The sequence below is a fragment of the Podarcis erhardii genome (genome assembly GCF_964252035.2).
Source record: "Podarcis erhardii genome assembly, chromosome: 1".
NCBI lineage: Eukaryota > Metazoa > Chordata > Lepidosauria > Squamata > Lacertidae > Podarcis > Podarcis erhardii.
Window position 1 is genome coordinate 94,396,936 of NC_138497.1, and position 25,603 is coordinate 94,422,538.

Genomic DNA, 25,603 nt, shown 5'->3' on the forward strand with positions numbered 1-25,603 from the left:
GAAAAGTATGATTTATTGTAGCAGGAACAAGGGATAAACTCAAGTGCTCTCCTCCCCTGGCTAAAGAGATTTCCTAATTGGTTAGGCGGATACTGTGGTTTCATAAACCAGGCTTCAGCTTTCTATTTCTTAGAGATTATTAACCTTACATAGATGGTGGTAGTCAATTGGATTTTGGTTTCTTTCAGGCTTGCAACTAGAAACCAGTAAGGAAAAAATGACATGAGGTTTTCAGTTCAGGATAGAACCAATCAGTCTACAAAGTCATAATCTGCTGAGCAGCACACACATTTGGTAGAAATCAGGGGACTGGGAGGTAGCAATCATACTAGGAGCTTCTGTCATCCAACTTCCATAGAAAAACTTGGTTTGTTTAGCTTGGTTGGTTTTTGTTTTTTCCCTTCCAGCATGCAGAGAAGAAAAAACCCAGGGCCTCTAGGATTCCACAGGTGCAAATGAAATTAATCCATAGAGAGAAATTGCAATCTTCTTGTGGTTGAAGTCTAAATGCCATGATTCAATTAGGTCAACTGTGTTGCATTCATTGCTGAGCAATAGGAGGCGGTTCACGTAGTGTGCATCCCCCACCACAGTGATGGCCTGATTAACTCACATTGGGATCTGCAGGAAAGATAGTCTCAGGCTTTGCTATTCAGATTAATTCCTTACCTGAGAGAAGGACAGATAACTTCAGTTCTTGATTGTGTCTCTGTTGGACAGCAAAGTAAGATAGGGTTATTTAATCATACGAAAAAGCATAGCGTTTAACTGTATTAGATATTGAGGTGATGCAACCCACAGCCAGCATAGTTTTTCAAAACAAGGGAAGGTATTGGAAATATTCAAGAAATGCTAATAAGTTTGTGTAGTGGTGGGAGTTAAAGGGAAGGAAGGGCAGGGTGGATGCCTCATACTCTACTGGAATAAGCACACTAAGGACAGAAAATATTTATCAGCCTACATACTGTCTGCAGACCTTCTGGAAATACTTAATGTTGGCATGCATCCTGGTTTTTCTTTTCTTTTCTTGTGGGAGGAATTTCTCAGTTATTCCACAGCAATCCCGTGTCAATATCATTATCTCAATGCATCTGAACTAAGAAAACTTATGTGCCAGTGAGCAACCAGCTCACCACTACTGTTAGCATGGCTGGTACTTAGCATATGATCCAGACCATAAGAAGCATGTTTATTCTCAGATGTTCTTTCCCCCATCTATTTGCTAAATATAAATAAGGAGGATAAATAATCATTCATGGCAGTAAGTAGAGGGAATCATGCACTAACACAACTCAAAATATTTCATAAAATGGAATTTTATGACATGAAGAATAGCGTCTCAACAATCCTCTGCCTTTGTGTTGAACCATGACTAGGGGAAACCCTGGTTCAGATTTCTGCAGCCTGGGTCAGTCACATTCCCTCCAGCTGCTCTTAACTCCCAGAGCTGTTGTGAGGGAAAGCATTAGGGGAGGGGATCCTCACCTCTGTGAAAGAAGGGCAAGATAATATAATGTACCGTATTGGCCCAAATATAAGCTGCACTTTTTTCCAAATTCTGACAGTGAAAAGTTAAAGTGTGGCTTATATTTGTGACCTTACACTGCCGGCAAAGCACGTGACTCCCCCCGAAGCAGCATGGGGCAACGCCACCCGCCTGCCACTTCCAAGCCTGCCCTGAGCCATCGGGGAGAAGGGAGGAGGCCATCGGCAAAATGGTGTGGCTCCCCCCCCCCCGAGAGCAGCCTGGGAGTGTGGGGCAATGGCACGCTGCCTGTCCGCCGCTCCCAAGACTCCCCCGAGCTGTCAGAACGAAGGGGGAAAGCAGGTAGAGGCTGCCGGCAAAACAGTGAGGCACCTCCCCAGGAAGCAGCTCGGGTATTGTCTTTTTTTCTTTCCTCCCTTCAGTTATAAAGGTGTGGCTTATTTGCAGGTGCGGCTTTTATTTGGGCCAATACGGTATTACTTAATAATAAGCCTGTAATTGTTACAGGATGATCCTTACAGTATAATCATGTGAGCTGATGAACTAGCATGGCATTTTATAATATATTGTGCTAGAATCCTTGTATGTGGAAGAATGCTATTGAAGTGACAGTGGGTTCTAAGAAGAAGAAGAGGAGGAGTTTGGATTTGATATCCCGCTTTATCACTACCCTAAGGAGTCTCAAAGCGGCTAACATTCTCCTTTCCCTTCCTCCCCCACAACAAACACTCTGAGGTGAGTGGGGCTGAGAGATTTCAGAGAGGTGTGACTGGCCCAAGCAGCTGCATGTGGAGGAGCGGAGACGTGAACCCGGTTCACCAGATTATGAGTCTATCGCTCTTAACCATTACACCACACTGGCTCTCCTTTAATTCCAGTACTTGTGGAGGAACTTCAGTTAGTATTACTGCATCAACAGACCCCTGATAGTAGGGTACCAGAGAGAAAAACTCCTGAGCAGTTGAAGCTGACTAGCTTTAAATTTTCCCTCATAAAAGCCAGGAGATCCGAGTGCCTGTTGAAACAAACCTGAAATGTTCCAAAGTGAGGGGAGAATACACAACGCATGAGGTAGAAGAATGCTAATTATTGGTACTGTCAGTTTGGAGGAGGCAGAAGCTGGCTGTCAGCCAGTCTCAATTGAGAGGGAAATCCTGAAGTGAATCCCTAGAATGAAACAAGAAAGGGAACACCAGCAGTTGACATCCACAAGATACAGTATTTCCCATCAGGGCTGGCCAGGAAAAGGTAAGACAGACCCCTGCTGTATGTGACACACAAGGAAATTAAACACAACACGCCTGTAGGCAGGCTGCTTACATTGAAGAGGGGAAAATGGAATTGGAAGGAGTGGAAATGGAATTGAATAGATTAAGTTGGCTAAAGATGTCTGGACAATATAAGCTGCATGCAGGGGAAGCCAAAGTGCTTAGAGTACTTTAGCAAGGAGTGGTGCATCCTACCAAACTGCTGATCATCAAGTCTTCTGGCCCCATTTGTGTTTTCAAAGCTTTCACAGCCTCTTCTGAGACCTTATTTGGGAGGCTAAAGAAGAGAATGCTTCCGGAATCTAGGGAAGAATTGTCACTAGATTATTATTTTTTGTAAGTTTATAGGAGCATCCCTTTTTAGAGTTTTTTAAATATAAATTTATTTATCATTTTCCAACAAAGCATACAAAACCCAAAATAACATCAAGTTGACTTCCCCTTGTAGCAGGAACCCCCCCCCCCATCATTCAGTTTGTACAAACTTCACACACACTCACACTCACACACTACTTACACTACGCTTCTGTTATAAATTCATAGAAAATCAACCATACATCGGATTTGCACTGTTCCACTTTTATTTTACTCCATGAAGGAAGGACTACAAAACGGGGAAGGTTTGATACAGGCCAGCCATAATCCCTTGAACATCCCAGCACATCCACAGGAGCCCTGCCCAGTTGCTATGCCAACCCTGATGGTCCTAGACAGAAGACAAGATCACAAAGATCTTCCATATGGGAGTGGATTCAGCATGGACTGGAACAAAGGACAATGATCAGATCTTCCCTCAGGGGGCAGGAAACTGCGACAACCTTTTGTCTTCAGAAAATGACTCATGGGGAGGGGGAGAAGGGAACCAGCCAGGTGACAGGACACTCAGGTTACCACCACAACTCCTCCCTCAACCCCTCCTTTCTGTAATGTATGCATGATGTTTCTGGGGGTGGGCTTGACCTACAGGATGGGAATTTCAAAAGTTTTTATAAGGTCTTGCACACCATTTTTCTGTGTCTTTCCTCTCTCCTGCAAGTGAGGGGAGCACCCTGTTGCAACAGTTCAATAAAGGCCAAGCCTACAGGCTGCTGATTTGCTCCAATTTACTCTGGTTGGTGTCTTTACTTTTTGTCCAAGGGAGCCCTCAGATTTTTCCGGTAACACCCTCACCCCATCTGTGCTCCCTTTCATTTTATCTCTGCATTTCCACAATAATGGAGTTTTCTTTACTGCTCATTTTACATTAACCCTGCTAATGTTTTCAGTTGTTTACAGTAAGTTTTCAGATTTTCTGTCTTTATTAAAGATTCTTATTCTTCCCATAAGTTTAACAGTTATGGAAGCATCCTTCAGACAAAGGTTATCAGAAGGGCATGTTCTGGCAATTTACCAGGGCAACAGTAGCTCACAATTTGTGATGCTATCTTCCTCTAAACTCCTACAAACTAATCTTTTACCTCTATTTATTGTAGATTTCCACTTTTAAGCCAGAATACCAATGAAAGCAAAGGATCACCAGAAAGGGAAGGTGGTAAATTAAGGGAATTGTTGGAATCCAGCAATGGATGACAGAGATGGGGATTTACTGTAGGAGAGCATGGTGCACGAGAAAACAGTACTTTGTTGTAGTTTCTTTGCAGAAAGGCGTTTGGATATTCAGGGACAAATGCATTATCATACTCCAGCCTTAACCATTTCAAGTATTGCTTCCTTTAGATGCTTCATGAGCTATAATAAAATGGCATTACACAGCTGATGACAAGATCCTCTTTGCTAATAGGAAGCAGTTTATTTTATTATAGTCCATTAAGTGCAGCAGTAGTAAGTGTCCCTGAGCAAATGGCAAGTGTGTGTGTGTGTGTGTGTGTGTGTGTGTGTGTGTGTGTGTGTGTGAAAAAGGATTTCCTGGAAACAGATTTTGGCTCAGTTTCTGGAAGGAATAGAGTTCAGCAGCACTTATCAATCAATAGAGTCATATTTCTTCCCTTCTCTGTTATGTCATCTTGTAAAAACTAAAGAGTATTTTAAAAATGATATAAGAACAGGAGTTTTTCTCTTCATCCATTCATTTGGCCATTGGTTCTGGCTACTTTTAAATATTGCAGGTCACTCTAGGGAGAACTGTGTTCAAATTCCAACACAGCATTGGGTATACTGATATTGTTGGCATCAGTCTGCCTCAAGAAGCAATGGAGTGCACCTCCAGGGTGAAGTCAAACTACTGGAGAATCACAGCACCTGCTGTGACTGCAGAGACCGGTAACTCATAATTGTGTTGTTTTAGCTGCGTTAGCAACAATGAAGTAACCTCTCTAGGGCATAAGCCTGGGCAAATTGTATGGAAGTCCTGGAGATAAACTGGTATACATGGATATATATTATATATCTGTGTTGGTTGGATGTTCGTGTATGTGTTTCGTATATATAATATCAAAATTATAAGTTGTGAGAAACAACAAAAAAGAGAGTTCTTTCTAGACCCAATTGCCCTTTCCCTCAAACCCCCCACCATGTTGAAATGAGGGATGCCATAATGAGGCAGATGAGAGTTGAAAATACATAACAGTAGTTTATGTCTTTCACCTTTTTGGCAGCTCATTTTCCTGTTTTCAGAGTGCTTATTCAAATTGAAGCTTTTCAGGTAATTTTTCCACCCATTTGAAATAATTTGAATATTCCCCGTCAAACTTCTGTTCATGTGAAAGAGTGTGGTATCCTCTCACTTGGTTGGAGCCTCTGTTACAAGTATTGGCAGCAATTAAAGACATTGCCTTGTTCTCAGCACATCCACATGTATTTATAATAAGTGCTGCAACAGTGATGAAGAGACCACAACTGCCACTCTTTCAAAAGCTTAGAACTCAGGCAGTCCTATCTTTTTTTCTTAGGTTAGTATCATAACCTTTGCTTATTGCAAAACCAAAGCTCTTTCAGGGGCTTACTATATCCTTCTGCAAATATATGAAAAGGAGGGAGAATGCGGGGGGGGGGGGGCTGATTTGGGAGGATGCCCTTGAAATGAAGTCTCTAGCACTCCTAGAAGGAATGTTATAAAAGTTTAGGGTTGGCATTGGGGTAAAGCAAGGTTCTTCTGCCTTCCATAGTGCAGCAGGCAAAAATTCAACAGGTTAAGTATTTTCTAATACAGAAATAAAATTGTGTGAAATGCTTCACCTCTTCACAATCTGTCTCTCAAACATTTTATTATGTGTGCGGTCACTGATTTATTTTTGGGTCCCTCCATTCCACCTGCAAAAGGGAACACAAATATGTATCCTCATTTACATGTGGGTTGGAAGGCCCAATCCAGGTACACAGTACTGGGCACACAAAAAACCCTTTGGCAACCTTGACTGGAGGTTTGTCTTTTTAGAAGCAGAAAGGCTTGTGGATGTGGCAAACTGGACATTGAAAGCTATAACCTCTGGTTCCTAAGCAAGCATCCCACCTAGCATCCCTCAGTTTGTAAAACAGGCTACCCTACAAACTCTTGTTAACAAAGGGCCAATCCACCCCTTCAAAGCAATATAATATACAGTAGAGGAGTGCAAACCTCATGCAGCTTATTTCTTCCTAAGAGTTCTTCCCTCAGGGGCTTAAAAATATGCAGGAGGTCAAACTTTGACCTCCTTCCTCCAGACTAATTACAAGTGTGAACACTGTTAGTAAATCATCCATCTTTGTTTTATTCTGGTCACTTCTGAGGCGGCTTGAACCATTCTTCTCTTTCCTTGAGGAAACTGGCTGTGATGAAGCTTGAGAGCCCTTTGCTTTACTACTACTGCTGCTGCTGCTGCTGCTGCTGCTATTAATAAAATTTATACAGCACACTTTATCAAAAGATCTTAGGGTGGTGTACGTTAGAAACACATTACAAAACATCATAACAACAACACGGCAAAAAGCATACTGACAGACAGCCTAATAGTAAAATAATCACAATATTAACAGTACCCTCACACATACTTTCACAGGCCATAGATTATTTGGGCCTGGGTAAAGAATAATCTTTTTGCCTGGCTTCTAAAGACTTATAATGATGGTGCCAGGCGAGTCTCTCTGGAGAGAGCATTCCACAGTCGGGGAGCCAAACACAGCAATGTTTTAGACGGAATCTGAAGTTTATATCCAGAATGCAGTGCTAGAGTGGAGAACTCAGGTTCACCTCCCCACGCCCACTCCTGCGATGCACATTACGACAAACCTCTACATTCTTGTGATTCTTGTGAGATTCTTTCACACAAATGACATACGCCAGGATTCTACTTCTTCTATAGAATACCATATGGATTCAAAGGCAGTGTAAGGCAGCCTTTCCCAATCTTTGGTTCTCACATGTCATTAGACACAACTGCCAACACCCCTGACCACTGGCCATGCTGGCTGGTGATGCTGGTAGTCATAGTCCTGAGGAAAGTTGAGGAATGCTTGTCTAAGGAGTGTATGCAGCAAAAGCATACCAATCCAGATTTTCTGAAGAAAGCTAGGTTTTAAGTTAGGTGGAAAACCTCTTTGTCTCCAGACATTACTGGACTACAACTCCCATAATCCCTTGCTAGTTGGAGCTGATGAGAGTTCGGAGTCAAGTGACAACTGGGTGGCTACAGGTTCCCTGCCCCTGTTCTAGGCCCTATATTTGACTTAAGGATGACATGTTCCCTACTCTGCTCACTATCCTTCTGATGTCCATGAGCAGATCATAACTGATCTTTCAGCTTTGGAGTGGCAGCTCACATGACCTCCCGTGTGCTCACTACAGGTAAACAGAAAAAAGAAGGGAACAGGAGTGTTTACAGCACTGAGAGGGAGGGTAAGATTAGTGCAGTGCATGAGAGGTTGCAGAGTGTCAGTAATACAGTCCACAACTGTTCAAGAGATGTTCAGAAAAAGCCAATGATTTATCAACACCGTTTCATGATTGAGAGTAGAAATCTTCTTAAAGTAATGTCCCTTGATTATTCCAAGGGAATCACTCATAGGGAGAATGTAATATGTGACCTGGGTCCTTCATGGATGCAGATGCAGCTTCCCAGAAGTGATTCCAGTGAAGACAGCAGCTGAAAAACATACTTCCACAATTGTGGGAACTGCTGCTAGGAAGCTGCAGCTGAATCTGTGGGGGTTCTAGGTTGCATGTTTATGGTCTCCACGTGAATGCATTCCTAAAGGCAGTTGGGATGCATTATACAACTCTGTGAACTCTCTTGTAAGCAACTGATAATCCACCCCTTTCTGTTTTTCCCTCAAAGACATGGGGTTTTTTGCTTCCCCCACCTCAGCAACTCAGTTACAGCTCTTATAATTTTAGTAGCCTAGATTTCCTTCAAAGCATATGTGGAGCTCGGACTGGTAACTGGATTGTAAAATCTGAACATGCTCTTTGGTAGGTAGATGTGCCAAATTGCCTCCAGATCTCTCAAACTGTAGAAGCTTTGGATGCTGTTGCTTTCCTGAACAGCTATCCAGATTGTAGTCTCATTCCTCTGGGTATCATTAGCATTGTGAACAATGACTTCCCATCTTCCAGCCACCTGCAAAGAACTGTGTGTGTATGTGTGCAAAATAGCCAGCAAGTCAGCCAGGTCTTCCCAGATTGGTCTTTCCTCTGATTGCCACTGATAATAAAAATTAAAAAAATCCTAGCTGCACACAATTGGTGCCCCTTGTTGCTTGCTTGCTTGCTTGCTTGCTTGCTCTGATTCCAGTGCAAACCTGTGCTCATTTACTTGGGAGTAAGACACATGGAGTTTAGTCAGACTTCTGAGTAAGCATACATAGGACTGAGCTGCATGGCGAACAAAATGCCCACATTAGATGTCCATACAATACTTGTCTACCCCCTACTATAGCTTCTTCCCAACATAATGCTAGGAACCATTCTGTAGGCGAGATCAGAAAACAGACAAAAGCTGTAAACCTATGCATCTTTAATTGAGTTTAAGCGCTATTGCATATAATCCTGTTGAAAGATGTCCTCTGTTTTGACCAATGTATGAGGAATAGCAGTGAGCTGAGTGTGAAAGCACAATAGGCAGTGTACTATGACCTCATTTTTGATTGACCTGTGATCTTACAAGGCACAGAAGAATAGAAAGCTTAGAAAAGTCCAACTACAGTGGTACCTCGGTTCTCAAACGTAATCTGTTCTGGAAGACCGTTTGAGTTCCGAAATGTTCGAAAACCAAGGCACAAAGGGCTGTCTGCAAATTCAGGTGAGAAACTTGAAAAACTCGCAGCGGAAGCCGTTCGACTTCTGAGGTGTGTTTGAAAATGGAAGCATTTACTTATGGGTTTTTGGTGTTGAGGTTCCGAACGGAGACATTCAAGAACCGAGCTACCACTATACTTCTATCTTTTAAAATATTTTTATTTTTGGTGAAGTTCATGTGCATACATGAGGAAACCCCCCCCCCCAAATAAATCCACATGTACAGATTCCTGAAGCATCATATGTGGCAATAATATGTGTTTCATGTTGTTCTAGAGTACAAAAAAGACACATAAAGCAACAAAATTGAGAATATATTTGTTGTTGACTTCTTTTTATGTATTACAACTCCCCTGCCATTTCCTGGAGTTAACAGTTTTTTAATTTTTGCAGTGTTTTGGGTTGCTGGTTGTGTTCCACAATGCAACAGCATTTAAGAAATTGTAACTGAGTAGGGCCTGCTACAATTACAGAGAGCAAAATGCACCACAGAAAAGGCACAGGAAAGAAAATATGATTTTCTTTAATGACTTCTGGACTGCCCCCCACCCCAAGCTTGCTGCATTGTCAGGCTCCAGCATAGAAGTGAAGTTTAAACTTTGAATCCAGATCACTACAAAATAGGTTTTGAAATTCACCCCAGAAACAGTGGAAGCATGACCAGAGCTTTGGGGGCACTGCGACTATGATGTAGAATGGAACATGGAGGGGGCCACCAAATTTTGGCACAAGGCACTGCTGAAACTTGAGACCCCAAGGTCCGTCACTGGGTGTGACAATCCAAATCTGAAAACTGGAAAACCAGGGGAATATTCTGCTGTAGGGACCAAAACAACAGGGTAGTTGTACAGAATGTGCTAGGCCTTTGCTTATGCAAGTTGTTCCTCCCCTCTCCCTGGTAATCACATAGTAATGGAACTCACAAATGGTATAAGGGCACCTAAATCGAGACATATTTATGTTATTCTGTCTCCCCATTCAGATTACCGTAGTTGAACAGTTGTGAGATTTGCTGCCAGAATTCACTTTACTTTGGCGGCAGCAAGTAAGCAGCAAAGATGCCACCCATATTTACTAAACAAATCTCTTTTCCTTCATACCCCTACTAAACATCTTACATAGAAAGCGATGCTGTTACATTTGAAACAGTTATATTACTGCATTCACCTGCAATAATATTTAACATTTGTATTGCACTTTCAAGTATTTGGTGCTATTTGCATGCATTAATTTGTTGAAATCCTTGCCACCAGCATGTGAAATAGAAGTGCATTATTATACCCCATATTGCAGGAGGAATGTGTAGGCTGAAAGCAGCTTGCCTAAGACCAGTTATTTTGTGATTCAGACACTTAGCCACTGTGTTGGAGGAGTTGTCTGTAGTCTTTCCATTTCTTTTATATTCAGAAGGAATAACTGACAGTATCTTAGGAATTAGGGGTGTGACTAATAGGTATAGTAATAAAATACTGTGAAAATCATTTTAGGAATTCCTGTTCTTTACTTAAAGGCCCGCCCTTGAACTTTGCTGAGGCAACTTAAAATTGGCTAATAGTATGCCAAATAATTTTGATGGATTCCTCTTTGCCTCTTCTGCTAACAATGTCCCCCTTCCCCAATAGATATGGCTGCTTTTGTATAGCCCACTACCCACTCAGGTGCATTGCTTGAGCCCCTGTGCACCACTCATTGAAATTGACGGTTTAAATGTCAGAGGATGGTCAATAAATCTCCCACTGTGTTAATATAATTGTAGATGTCTAGTAGACAGAGAGTTGCCGAATATGTTGAAGTCTACTATGCATCAGCTGGAAATAACCTATCTGTGAAAATCTCACATTTTAGGGCATATTTCTAATTGTTTCAGGTGCGGTGTTTCTAAGAATGGGATCTTGTTCTTTCAGCTAATGATTGTTGAGTGCTGTTTATACCAGTTGGATGATTGACTACATAAGGAAAACTGAAAGGTTACAGAAAATGATAGCAGATACAGAAGTAATTTATAGCAATGTTGCTACAAAGTACAATATCAACCCGCAACAAAGAAATGCAATTGATTAATTGATTATTTGGTTAAAAGGCAAACAATAACTCAGTTAAGCCTTCTTTAAAAGAATGGCAGATCCACATTTCAAACAATAACTGTGATATGGAAAACCAGTTAGTATGAAAGAAAAAGTAGCAGAGAAGTAGAGTAAGGAACTACATTGATTATGTTTGTTTGTTTAATATACCCCTTAATATAGCAGCTTCCAAGCAGTGTAGAACTGCTTCCACATTCTTCTTTAGTTAACATCTGCTTCTGCCTTATCAGCACATTGGTGAGTGTGAGTTTAATAAATGCACATATGTCGTGTCCTCTATGTATCTTGTATAGATAGACTGGATATTGAACTATTCCTTTCCTGATTATTGTCTGCTGTATTGATGATAGCAAAAGAAATAATTGTTAGTACTACTTGTTGCACTAAATCAGGAGTGTTGAACCATTGTGTGTGCAGGGCAGGTCTAAACCCCACCCAAGCATATCTTTGGCTCCCAGACCACTTCTAAAATTTGTTGGTGGCATCTAGTATCTAGTATACACACACATACACACACACAGTGCTTTTTTCTAGGGGTACGCAGGGGTACGCATACCCCTAAACATTTTGTACTTTTGTCCATTTACTGTATCCCCCCCCCCGATTTGAACTATAAAATGGTAATTTTATTGAGTCAAAATGAGAGAACCCTAAACATTTTTTGAATATTTTTAGAAAAAAGCACATTTATATATATAAATCCATCAAATATTATTATCTCTCTAGTTCATTATCGCTTGTGTTCCATGAAGGAAAAGCAAAGGCACATACTGTACAGTACAGCTAAGTGCTACAAAATTACATGTAATTCAGTGAATTATTCTCTCATGAAAAAATCCAACAAATTGTGTGCAGGCTTACTCCACACAATATTTTGCTAAATTATTCACAAGAGCCTGAGGCCTCTCTTCAGTTGATACATAGAAATGTTCATTACCAGAAATTTGACGAAGGCCCCTGCACATTTATTTTATTTCTGAGCTGGGATTTAAAGCTACGTCTTTGCTGGCTCCTGTAAACACTCTAGCAGTAGCTTATTGCTATCTGCTTAAAGAAGAATACCCTGAGCTGTCTACAATATGCATTATTGACACGAGTTCCAAGTTAAGCAGCAGACCAAGTGCCAAGTCCCTAGAAGCAAAGACAATAAGATTTACGGAGGTAAACAAGATAGCTGCCCATTTGTTTCCGAACCTGCTGATGAACTCATTAAGGTATGCAGTGCTGCAAGTATACTGTAGTAACAAATGTATCTGACTAATGGAGGAGGCACATCAGGGATGCCCTCAATTATTGCTCTGTGGAGCACTCTGTGACATTTATCCTATTTACCATTGGCAGCTCTTCAGGTATTTTTCACACTGGGCAGAAATACGACAGCACTTTGACTCCCAGATCACCTCCATCCACACATAAGTTATTGGGTTATGTTTCAGAAGGCAGTGAATGTTCTAGTCACTGTGTACCCTGGCAGGTCTATTCATTCTCTTTGATATTTTGAAAGGGTAGAAGTGGGGAATATGATGGGAAAATATCAAAGTCTTTCTGTCTTTTAAACAACCCTCTTTTTGTGCTTGTTCATGAAGAAGAGCTCTAAAGAGAAAGCAAAATATAATTTTACAGTAAAAGTTCCTTCCTTTGTTTCTTTTTTTTTAACTGCTCCAGCTTATAATGTCTAATGCTGTATATAGGTAAAACTAGCATAGTCTCCAACTGCCCTGAAAATGCCGAGACCATCACGAAAACCTTAAAGTCACCATGGCTTCTCATGTCCCGAATTCAGAGTCCTTTCATCGCCAGTTTCATTTGGGAATCTGAAGTGTCTCTAAGCCGCTGCCACCTGTGTGTGTAGTGTGCATTTCCTCTTTGGCTCCTGCTTTGATAGAGACACAGAGAGTTCTGATCCCAAAGCTTGGCTCTTTCTATGACTTAAAATGAACAAGACTAGATTTCTAGAGATGAAGGGGATTTGAGGAAATGGGGAGGGGTTCTCTGGAACAAAAACACATCCCTCCAAAGCCCCTTCCTGCTTGGTTTATCATGTGGACAGGGGGAAGGCATTGATCTCTCCCATGAGGTAAATTGGTGGTGCCTTCTGAAATCTGATGCATTTTGTGCATTTGGGTGAAGAGGAGTCCCATCGCAGCTGGGGGAGGGGATGCCAGGGGGTGGGTGTCTGTGCACCTGATCCATCTAGGATTCACCACAACACCAGGATGCTGCAATTGCTTACACGTTCCTAATTTGCTCAGAATTTTGAAACACTTAAAGGAAGTTTATGTATCCCTGAACTCAAAAGTTTTTATGTCCCTGGACCCCAAAATAAACATTGGGATAACCCATATCGTTTTCCTCAGGCTTCTCTAAATGCAATACATAAATTCAAAATTTTCTGTGCTCGTGTCCCTATTTTCCTCTGAGAAATGTTGGAGGGTATGAACTAGTCAGCTGACATTTAGTACATTCATGATTTACTATTTTACATGGCCGCAAATCTTAAATTAGCCACGGCCATTTGGTTCATTGTACAGTTCCCAGTTAGCCCCTTGTTCTGAACATTACCATCTGTGCTAGAGAAGGGTTACAATGGAGAAATTAGCCTACTTAATGTAACATTTAATTCATCAAACAGATTCCTATGAAAGTTTTCCCATCCATGCAATAGGACCACTTCTTTAACACTGAGTGATGCAGGGGTGGGGAACCTCAGGTTTTGGGGGCAAGTGAGTCCCTCCAGTTTTGCCTGCCTGGCCCTTGAGACACTGGCTAGGCATCCCCATGCCACACACCTCACTGGCCCTGCTCCACACTTCCTTCAAGCACTTTTAACTGGCTGCAGTTTGCACTGGAACTAGTAGAAGAGCAAGGCCTTCTATGGTAAGCACCATGAAGAGCCACTTGCTCTTCCTTTTTTCTTTGTGGCAGTTGCCATCACCACAGGGTAAAGATAATGTCTGACTGCATCCTGACAGGCATGTCAGAAAGCCCACTCATTCCTAGGATCGTGTTAATAGATCCATGTTTCCTTGCATAGGGGTGGGGAACACCACTATTTGGCCAGCGTTATTTTAGCAAGCTATTAGAAATAATCAGTGCTATTTTTCTAGAAAAAGAGGTGCTGGAATTCACTATGTACAACTCCTTTGTTCTCTTATAATGATAATGGCCCCCACCAGAGAGGTGCTGGAACTGAGTTCCGGCGAGTTCCGGCTGGGGGGAAAAAGTCTTGGAAATAATAAAGATCAGATCAGAAGCTGCTGGATATGGCTGCTACATGCTGCTAATATCCTTTCAGAAGTAAGTTTGGAACAAGAAGAGGGAGGAAAATATAAAATGCAATTCACTGTGTCCAAATAATTCTGCATTAGTCCATGTAGAGCCATTACCCAATCACATAAGAATTATTCTGAAGATGGGGAAAGAAATGTTCTCTTGGTCCTTTAGCAACAATCGTCGGGGTTTGTTAATTACTTAGTTCTGGGTTGATCTCAGCTAGGTTCCTTGTGAATAATGCACTAGATTGACTGTTTATTTTCTAGGGCTTGTTGCCAGATGGTTCTTGCCTTCTTAAATGGCTCTACCTTGGTTTGGAAAATGTTCACATCTAACCTGCAGTTACTTAACAAGATAAACCTAAGTTGTTTCCTAAGACAAAGAATTGTTGCAGTAAATCCCCAACACGCAAAGCTTCTCCAAGACAGAAAATGTCCAGGCCAAATCATCCATTGCTGTAATGAAAGCTTCTAATTTAAACTTCAGAAATAATGTATCAGGTGGCATCAGAAGAGAAAATTAGTGGGTTGGGAAGGTGGCAGAACAAATGGAATATTTTTTTCTCCCAGTATTTTTTTCATTTTTGCCACATACAAGTTTTAAATTTCTAATTAGGAATCCTGTTGGATTGCTTTCTTCTTTTATGTGAAACTGCCAAAAAAGCAATTGTAGGCATGAAATAGTTAACAGAAAAAAATACTCTGTTGCTAGTGAAAATGAAATGTAGAACCTTAAAGCTTTGAAAACCAGAGGAAGACATTCTGCAACCCTAAAATGTTGATCTCAATGATTATCAATCTCCTGTTCCATCTGCTGAGTTCCCTGCCATTCCCAGCACAGCTTAGTGGCATTATTTTTCCAGCTGTCCACTGCAAAACTCCTCCTGCCAACTTCCTAAAAATCTTAATCCATCCCTGTGCATTGGCCGACTGGAAAAATGCCTCTTCACAAATTTTCTCATTTACCCACTTTTTCACTTTGGGGCTGCAGTCATATAATGCATAAAAAGCAGTTGAACACTGCTGTTAGAATGATCCAGCAAATGGCAGAAATCCAGATAAATCCATTTGCTCTGTTTGCACTTCATGCTAACCCATGGTTTAGCATGTGTTTGCACTTCATGCAAACCCATGGTTTAGCATGACATGCACATGCTGGAATGAGCCCAAGTGTGTTTCAGGCTTTTGCACTCCTTCCTTCAAACCCATAATTTTAATTTGGCTTGTTTTGAAACTGACTAGACTTGGTTATCTCTGAACAGCACTACAAGCCACTCCATGGATCTTATGTCATACCTTACAGCTATGATCTATATACATCACATCTATTTGGCAGCAATCATATAGGGCTGGTTCACATAACTATTTTGTAGTTTTCATAAATTGAGGAGTGATGTGGAATTGAATTTTTTGCTATGATAAACTTCTTTCTCAAATATATTTGCATATCAAGATTTTTCTTCTTGGGGTAAATGATTAAAGATAGGTGTCAGAGCCACCCTGGGTCCCAGCTCACAAGAGACCAAAGTCCAGTCCAAGCTATATACAAAAGGTTTTATTGAAGATCATTGTCGTCATTACATCCAAACTCCGTGGCTCCGCATCTGTTACCCTTAGATGTTAGAAGTCCCCTCTGAGTCCGTCCCTCCCCTGCACCAATTTAAGAGGCTTGTACTGCTCCACCTTTTCCTCTCTTTCCTTTTCCGCAGGGTCTTCCTGCCCCCCTGTCTTCCCTCTTTCCGGGACTCCCCAGAGGCTGAGTCTTCTCCCGCCTGCTCCCCCCTCCTTCGTGCTTTGGCACCAGGCTCCTCCTCAGAGCTCTCCTCATTTCCGCGCGCCTCTATATTTGAACTTGGCGCGCGTACGTTGCCTCTGACCTTCCTTTCTACAGTTACGCTGCTCTCGGTACTACACTCCTCCCTTTCAGGCAGGACGTCTTGCTCCGAACTCCTCCCCCCTCCTCCTTCCTGTCCTGCTCTTTCTGACACACTGGCAACTCCCCCCCCTCCACTCCGTTCCGACGGGGGAGCTGGTCCCGCTTTGCCACTCCCACTGGGGATTCCCTCTTCGTTCCCCTCTTTCTGACTGATTCCCTCTCTATTGCCCCTTGGCCTGACCAGGGGGGCTCCCTTCTGGGAATCCTCTGATTCGCTAGACGGACTTTGGGACAACCTCGGCTCGTTGTCGTCCTCTTCCTCCTCGCCCTCGCTCTCTGTCTCCTCTCTCCCTAAAACCCTGACATCCATCCCCCCCTCGAAGCCCCCCCTTCCCCCCTTCCGCTCATCGGGTGCAGGTTGTGGACGCTGCCGCTCTTCGGAGGCGGACGCAGGATACAGATTCTGCACCTCCATCTCCTCTGTTTGCAGTTCGTTGTACGAGTGTTCGAATTCGGGTTCTTGACCCAAGGTGTTCTCTTCTCCCTCCTCCATTGGTACCTGGTCCGGTGCTGCCTGCCAAGGTCCCGTCAGCCATTCCCTGCGCCAGTCCTCCTCTGGTTGCTCGTCCCACCAATAAGAGGGTTCTGTGTCCACCCCCGAACACGATCCCCTGGGCGAGTTGGAGTCCGGCGACCTTTCTTCAGCTGAAGAAAAGCCGTGGAAAGTGCTGCCTGAACATGTGGGCGTAAAGAGCCAGTCATCAAAGTACTCGGCTGGCATGGGTCTATGAGGGAAAAGGGCATGGAACTCGTCTTTTAAAAGAGGTTCGTCTAAGGCGTAGCCCGGCACCCAACCATTGGCACTGACTGGGGCACCCTCTCTGACTAGAAAATATTCTACTCCCTCTTGCCCCCATCTCGAGTCCAGGATCTCTGTGACCTCGTTGAGTGGTTCGGCCCTAGGCGCCCTCTCCCCCTCCTGTGACTTAGTGTGTTGCTGCGTGACTGTGTCAGACTCCTGAAACCTGTGCGGTGCCTTGTAGGGAGTGAGCACCGATCTATGAAAGACCGGGTGCACTCTGGAACCTTCGGGGAGGGCTAGTCGAAAGGCTACAGGGTTGATTTTAGCCTCCACCTGGTACGGCCCTAACTGCCTGTGCCCCAGCTTCTTCTTGGCCAACGACTTGGCTGGCATCGCTTGGGCCGCTAACCACACCCAGTCCCCCACCTGGATCTCCTCTCCCTCTCTCCTGTTTTTGTCAGCCTGCACCTTATATGCTTGCTTGGCCAGCTCTAAATGTCTCCGCAACTCTTCGTGCACCTCCTGCAGCTCCGCTGCAAACTGGTCGGCTCCTTGCGGCACCCCCTCTCCCGGTGCCACGAACCCCGGGAAGGTTCTGGGGTGACGACCATTGTTCGCGAAAAACGGCGTCACCCCCGTGGACGCGTGCTTCGTGTTGTTATAGGCAAACTCTGCCATCGGCAGGTAGTCCACCCAAACTGCTGGTCGCTGGTTGGCGTAACATCTCAGGTACTGCTGCATGATCGCGTTGACCCTCTCAGCTTGGCCGTTGGTTTGTGGGTGTCTCGCCGACGTGAGGTTGATCTTGACGTTCAGGATACCCAAAAGCTTCTGCCAAAAATTGGAAACAAACTGGCGCCCCCTGTCGGACAGGATGGACTGCGGCAGCCCATGCACCTTGAACACGTGATCGATGAAGAGTTTGGCAGTCTGTTCCGCCGTCGCCACCTTTGCGCATGGAATGAAGTGCGCCATCTTGGTGAACAGGTCCACAACCACCAGTACCGCCGTCTTCCCCCTGGAGCTGGGCAGGTCAGTAACGAAGTCCAGAGCTACCCTCTCCCACGGTTGCTGTGGCGTTTCCAGCGGTTCCAACAGCCCCGCTGGCTTCTGGTGTACTGGCTTGAACCTCTGACAAGTGTCACACCTGGCGACGTAATCCGCTACCTCTCCACGCATCCGGGGCCACCAAAAGTCTCTTGCCACCAGTTCTATTGTCTTCTCCTTACCGAAGTGGCCCGCACTGGGGGCGTCGTGCAACTGCTGCAGAACCTTTGCGCGAAGCTCGTCGCTTGGCACGTAGAGGGCACCTTTGCGAGTTAGCAGCCCGTCGCGTAGTTGGAACTCTTCGCCACTCTGCACACCTCTGCGCAATTCCTCCATCTTGGACTGTGCGAACTGATCCACTTGCAACGCGCGTCGCACCGCGTCCAGATCTACTGTGGCGGCAGCGCACGACCACGCCTGCGGTGCGAAAATGTGCTTGGCTGCTACAGGCGCCGCTTCATCGAGATATTGCGGTTTCCTGGATAGCGCATCGGCTATAACGTTGGAATCTCCTGGGACGTACTCTATCCGAAAGTCGAAATCCGCGAAGAATTCCGCCCAGCGCATGTGCCTCTGGCTTTGGAGCTTCGCCGTGCGCCAATACTCTAGGTTCTTGTGATCCGTGCGGACCTGTACTGTGTGCTTGGCTCCTATGAGGAAGTGTCGCCACGCTTTGAAAGCTGCGTGAATGGCTAACAGCTCCCTGTCCCATATGGTGTAGTTTTGCTCCGCCTTGCTGAGCTTTCTGGAGTAAAAGGCACCGGGTCTCCAGTTTCCATGTGGATCTTCTTGCAGGAGTACGGCTCCAACCGCTCTGTCTGACGCGTCGGTCTCTAGTCGTATGGGCTTGCCTGGATTCACGTGCAGCAGCTGCTCCTCGGAGGCGAAAAGGCTTTTAAGCTTCTGAAAAGAGCGCTCCGCCTGTTCCGTCCACACGAACCTCTTTTTCTTGGAACTGAGAGTGTCCGTGATCGCTGCCGTCTCCTTTGCAAAACCTCTGATGAATTTGCGGTAGAAGTTGGCGAAGCCGATGAATCTTTGGACTTCCTTCCGATTGCGAGGGCTCTTCCAGTCCAACACCGCGCGGACCTTGGCGCTGTCCATGGCCAGCCCCTTGTCGGACAGCTTGTAGCCTAGGAAATCCACGTCCGTCACATCAAACTGGCACTTCTCTAACTTGGCGTAGAGCTTGTTCTCCCGTAGTCTCTGCAGGACTTCCTTTACGTCCTTCTCATGGGCCTCCTCCGTTTCCGAAAAGATCAGGATGTCGTCGAGGAAACACACGCATTTCTTGTAGAGAAGTCCCGCTAGCACGTGATGCATAAATGCTTGGAAGACGTGAGATCCATTTTGGAGACCAAATGGCATAACTCTGTATTCGTACGTGCCCAGAGGCGTGAACATGGCCGTCTTCCACTCATCGCCCTCCCGGATGCGTATGAGGTTATACGCTCCACGCAGATCCAATTTGGTGAAGATCTTCCCCTTCCTTACGGTTGCCAGGAGATCATCTATCTTGGGCATGGGGAAGGCCTTGGGTTTGGTCTTACTGTTTATGAATCGATAGTCCACAATGAGTCTTTTCTGGGGCGTGTCTTTCTTCTTTACAAAGAAAACAGGACTGCCCCCCACCGCTTTCGATTCTCGGATGAATCCGCGCTTCAAATTGTGCTCTATGAACTCCCTGAGTTCTTGCAACTCGTCCTCAGACATGGAATACAGCTTTGCAGTCGGCAACTGCGCCCCTGGCACCAGGTCGATGGCACAATCATAAGGCCTGTGGGGCGGCAACTGGTCAGCTTCCTTCTCGCAGAAAACCTCCAGGAACCCCTCGTACTTGCGGGGTACTGCCTGCACCATGCCAAGTTGCAACTGCTGCTCAGCTCCCTCCTCCTGGCTGGACTGGATACAATGTTGAGCACAGTACGATGAGCAAAAGGTGATCTGCCGTTGGTACCACGCTACAGCAGGACTGTGTCTCTCCAGCCAACTCATGCCTAATACTATAGGCGTGTCTGAAAGGCGGGTGACATTGAAGCTGATGACTTCTCGATGATTTCCAATCCTCATCACCATGGGAGGCGTCTGTTGCACAACTTGTCCTCCTAGCAATTTCCTGCCATCCACCGTGACTACGTTCAGAGGTGTTGTCGCTGGCAGAAGCGCTATGCGATGCTGCTTGACAAAGTGCGTCCCCACAAAATCTGCGTTGCTCCCAGAATCAATCGTGATGGGGACTTCCAGGGTGGTTCCATTCGGCAACTGAAGTGTTGCAGTGAGCTGCACCGCTGGCTTGGGTGGTAAAGGGTCTGTGCGTTGCAAAAGCGCTGGGGACTGCTCTACAGATTCGCCTGGCTGAGCCCCAGCAGCTCTGCTTCCAGCCAGGCACTGTCGTTTCCCTGAGGTTGCTCTGCTTGCATCATTTCTGCTGCAACAGTTGCTAAAGCTGCAGTGTGTTTCTGCAGCCTCTGGGGACACTCTTTCGCCATGTGCTGTGCACTGTCGCAAATGTAACACTTCCTGGTCCCTCTAGGAGGCTTTGCCTTCACTGCACCGGAAGCTGGGGCTCTGGCTGTTGCTTGAGCCTTAGCACCACCAAGTTCCATGGGCTCCTCCCCCTGCCTTCCCAGTGGCGAAGGATGCGACTGACTGAACTCCCTGGGGATGAAAGAAGACGTCCTCGCTGGTGGACGCACCTGACGTTCTTCCTCAGTGTGCCAAGGACGTCCCTCGTGCCGTATCCCAATCGCCAAAGCCCTCTGCACAAGCTCCTCCAGGGTCTGGGGTCTGTCTCCCCTGGCAAGTTCATCCTTAATGGGACCGCTGAGCCCCTCCCAGAACAAATCCCTCACAGGTGCACAATCCTTCTCCCAGCTTAGCGCAGTCAGTAAAGCAAAAAATCTAGAATGGTACTGACGCACAGTGGCTTTGCCTTGCCGCAATCCAAAAATTTCCCTGCGTGCAAGATCCACATCTACAGTTGACTGGAAGCAGGCATCCATCGCTTTAATGAATTCATCTGCATCGCGGCGGGCAGGGCCATCTTCACGCCACAAATTGCGCAACCAGTCTCTGGCCGGCCCATGCAAGTGAGAAACAATAAACCCCACTTTCTCCTCCTCATCCTTAAAGTCATGACGAAGCAAGTGCAATGCATACAAAACGTCTGCTCTGAAACTGGGGTAGTGCTTCAGGTTCCCATCGAAGTGGGTGACTAGGCTGCCCCCCCTCCGTCCAAGTCCAATCCCCTCTGATCTGGACCCTGGGAACCCTTCCCTGCTTGCACGTTCCCACCTTGTTTGCAGGTCCTGGCAGCGCTTCTCCATTTCGTCATGCTTCTTCTGAGACGCAAGGACTGCAGCAGTGAGTTCGGAAACTGTAGTTCGCAGCGCTGTCAACTGCTCCTCCGCAGTCATGGCTGTCACCGTTCGTGAGCTTTGCAAAAAAAAAATTTTGCGTTCTTTGGAGGGGACTTTCTGTCAGAGCCACCCTGGGTCCCAGCTCACAAGAGACCAAAGTCCAGTCCAAGCTATATACAAAAGGTTTTATTGAAGATCATTGTCGTCATTACATCCAAACTCCGTGGCTCCGCATCTGTTACCCTTAGATGTTAGAAGTCCCCTCTGAGTCCGTCCCTCCCCTGCACCAATTTAAGAGGCTTGTACTGCTCCACCTTTTCCTCTCTTTCCTTTTCCGCAGGGTCTTCCTGCCCCCCTGTCTTCCCTCTTTCCGGGACTCCCCAGAGGCTGAGTCTTCTCCCGCCTGCTCCCCCCTCCTTCGTGCTTTGGCACCAGGCTCCTCCTCAGAGCTCTCCTCATTTCCGCGCGCCTCTATATTTGAACTTGGCGCGCGTACGTTGCCTCTGACCTTCCTTTCTACAGTTACGCTGCTCTCGGTACTACACTCCTCCCTTTCAGGCAGGACGTCTTGCTCCGAACTCCTCCCCCCTCCTCCTTCCTGTCCTGCTCTTTCTGACACACTGGCAACTCCCCCCCCTCCACTCCGTTCCGACGGGGGAGCTGGTCCCGCTTTGCCACTCCCACTGGGGATTCCCTCTTCGTTCCCCTCTTTCTGACTGATTCCCTCTCTATTGCCCCTTGGCCTGACCAGGGGGGCTCCCTTCTGGGAATCCTCTGATTCGCTAGACGGACTTTGGGACAACCTCGGCTCGTTGTCGTCCTCTTCCTCCTCGCCCTCGCTCTCTGTCTCCTCTCTCCCTAAAACCCTGACAATAGGCTTGAGCCAGAACTTGTTGAGCTGCTGTGTCAACCCATGTTAGGCTATTCAGAAGACCAGCCATTGCACAAAAATCCACCACACAAGTCAATATGGTAACTTCATCCTGTTTTTATATTAAGAACATTTAGATAGATCTATGATAACAAACACATTTCTAATTTATTGCTAATCTCTCTATTCTATTATGTAGAGAATTCAATTGTCTCATTGTCATAGAGTTTATGCTTCTATGATTTTTCATACAAATTACAAGATGGCCACCATTCCTGTGTAACATTATAAGGGAACAGCTACCATATCCAAATGTTCCAAGGGACTTGGGGCTCATGGTCAAGTCACGTCTCTTTTGAGAGGTTAGGGCACATCAGGGTACATCTCTTTAAAGAGCAACCTTGAAAGTCCAGACCATGGACAGTTCCCAGTGGCCCCTTCTGGCTGGAGTTCACCTTCCTATTGCAGCAATAGAGGGATGTTGTCTCAGCAGAGAGCTGAGGTTGACAGAGCCTATAGGAGCTGGCTGTGTTGATTAAAGGATCCTTGCCTGGTTTTTATCTGCTGGCTTCTGCAAGGTCAGGGAAGTGGACGTCCTATCATCTTCTGAGTAAGAGCGTGTTGGTTGGACTGTGTTAATTAACAAGGAGGACATACAAGAAGGTATTTCAGGTTATCCTCTGGATGCAGCACCCAGTTTCCCCTTGGAGTATTGCTGACTTCTGTGGTTGGGGGTCCATGATGCATATATTCCGAGTTGCTTGGAATTATAAGTGAATTCCACATATAAATTACATAGGCCCACATACAGGTTTCTAATCGGTCTGGGCCCTATAAATGCATGCATATTCCACCCTGGGCTTGTATATCCTTTCAACCTGACCTAAGACTAAATAGATCAAATTTGAAATTGTATCACAATAATTTGGACAGTTCAAATATCCAAGCTTCATATGATTTGAGCAGTGCTTTCGAAGTGCATATGCCATGCTTTTATTCACAGAGCATAGTTTTAGTAGAATTTTGTATAGGGTGTTGTGTGTGACACCAGTATAAATTTGTGTAGAAAACAATATGCTTGGATCCAAGGTAAGGTCCTCATCTTCAAACCATGATTTTGTTTTCTTTCTTTTTTTAGATGTTTGATTGGATCAGTCACAACAAAGAGTTGTTCCTGCAGAGCCACACTGAAATTGGAGTGAACTACCAACATGCCCTGGATTTGCAGACACAGCATAATCATTTTGCTATGAATTCTATGGTAAGTACCTATTTTCTTCCTGTCTAAGGATGCATATGGGACAGAGATGAAAAGTCAAGGAAGAAGCACCAGTTAAAAGATTAGGGAAGCCCTAGAGGTTCAGTGAGTAAAAGGTCAGGTTGAGCATCTAACAGCAATACTTTTTTAAAAGAAGTATTTAAAGGACGGTTGGTGCAATACAAATTTTGCCATGTTCATGAGATACCATTAATGAGAGTCAGTAAACAGAAAGCTTAGTACTGTGATAACTGACTTTTTTTTTTTTCATATGACCAGGATTTATTTTTCCTCTTTGATCACTTGGTCATTTAACCTGCTACTGAAGTTCAGAATTCAAGAAAATAATCCATAATGCTTATTTTCGGACATGCTGATTCCATCTGCATTGGATACATGCCTCTTTTGTATGTGCTTATAGCAATGTTGAAGCCACTTCCCTCTGGTATTTCATACCACTCCAGGAGTCATATTCTTGTTTTCCACCAAGTAACCAGAAGACAAGACAATTATTGGGCAAGAAAGACCCATGGCCACATGGGTGCTTAGTCACAGGTTTCCATTAGTTTGTATAACAGAAAATTAGCTCACACACTATTGCATGGGCATGGGAACGGTGCATCAAAATAGAGCTGATACAGGTTCTTCCTGCTCCAGTGCTTCCTGCTCCAAACCATTCCTGTTTTATGTGGGTTGAAGGAACTTTGGGGCCATTCTGAATCCCTTCACATCAAAGTAGCTGCTTCAGAATATGCAATCACAGCTCAGCACCCCACTATTTGAAATTATTGTCCAAATGCTTGAAATTATGTGACAGTTTGTCTGCCTGCTGAAATTGGATGACAACTAAAACTCAAAGAAAAATTCAATCTCCAAAAATAGCAGTGGTTATAAGAGGCCCCATGACAAGCTGTGGCCATCTGAATTTTTGGCTTAAAGATGCTCAGAGCTTGACAACTCATAGGGCGGTTAGAATGTCACTGGCCGCTCGGTAAATGTAAAACAAGTTGCTTCGGTGTTTGGGGGTCACTAAAAAAAAAAAAATGTCATGTTTCATAGGACTGGAAATGATAAACTTTATGTTCTAGCAAAATACCATCTGATTATTATAATCCCAGTGGCTTTATGGGACACTTGCAATAATATTTCAGTTTAATTTGTAGTTGGTAAATTGAACACAGTTAAAAATTAAGGAAGAGAAAATCCACCTGTTAGCTGTCAGCGTATCACTCAGTAAAAATTAAGTACTGCTAATGCATGAAGTTTTATTCAGAAACTTCGGTTTGTGGCAGGAAGTTAATCATTCCTATAGGTGTGTGGATGTTGTGTGGTTTGTCTCCATTCAACTTTACCAGCTGCTGGGATTGCTGTTTCTACAAAGCTGTTGCAAACTTGGACACAGACTTCCTATTTAAGTGTCATTTCAGAACACTGTTGTATAAATTGCCATAATGTAGCTTTATTGAGAAAGTAACACTGACCATGTTATAAGCGCCTTCCTTTTGATGTATGATGTGACTGGAGACGTGGTACTCTTGTCTCATCTAGATAAACTTGCTTATTTTCTGAATGCTGTTCTCCTAAAAAGCATCTCCACAGAGGAACCATTAAAGGAGCAAAATGAAGAATTTGATTGTGGAAGGTCTTCATGGGCAGGACTCTTCATAGCCATATGATTTTTCTGTGGCTCATAAAGCATAAGCTGAGCCTCTTTGAACGTTTAATATCTGAGTTTCATAGGGTACTGTCACTAGCTGTGCATTGATTAGTAATGCCTAGCTTTACACCACATGTGTGCTAGTAATGGCTATGGCAGAGTTCCCAATCCCCACGGGGTCTTAACAGCTTTCCAATTACCTTTCCTTTTTGCTGTAATGAAACAGAAAAAGAAAAACTGTTAAAGAAAATGTCTTTAAGAGCAGTTCTCTAAACATTTTATTTATTTGCACACTTTTTCATGAATAATCCTTCTTCATCAGTTTTGTCATAGTCAGACTATACATATTGTGTACAGCTGTTAGTTTCATTGCCATCACTATTTAAATTAAACTCCCATTACAGTACATAGATTG

General features: G+C 44.6%; 1 protein-coding gene across 16 annotated transcripts in view; it reads left to right on the forward strand.

Moving 5' to 3' along the window:
* KALRN (kalirin RhoGEF kinase) overlaps positions 1-25,603 on the forward strand; it is a 510,268-nt gene that overhangs the window by 256,733 nt on the left and 227,932 nt on the right. For all 16 annotated transcript variants that reach the window (XR_014158556.1, XR_014158557.1, XM_081869922.1 and 13 more), the window contains one exon: positions 23,412-23,534. Coding sequence is in view for 14 of the 16 variants with exons in the window: in XM_081869922.1 (XP_081726048.1) it covers positions 23,412-23,534 (123 nt within the window). In the remaining 2 variants the exon portion in view is untranslated. The remainder of the gene's footprint in view (positions 1-23,411; positions 23,535-25,603) is intronic.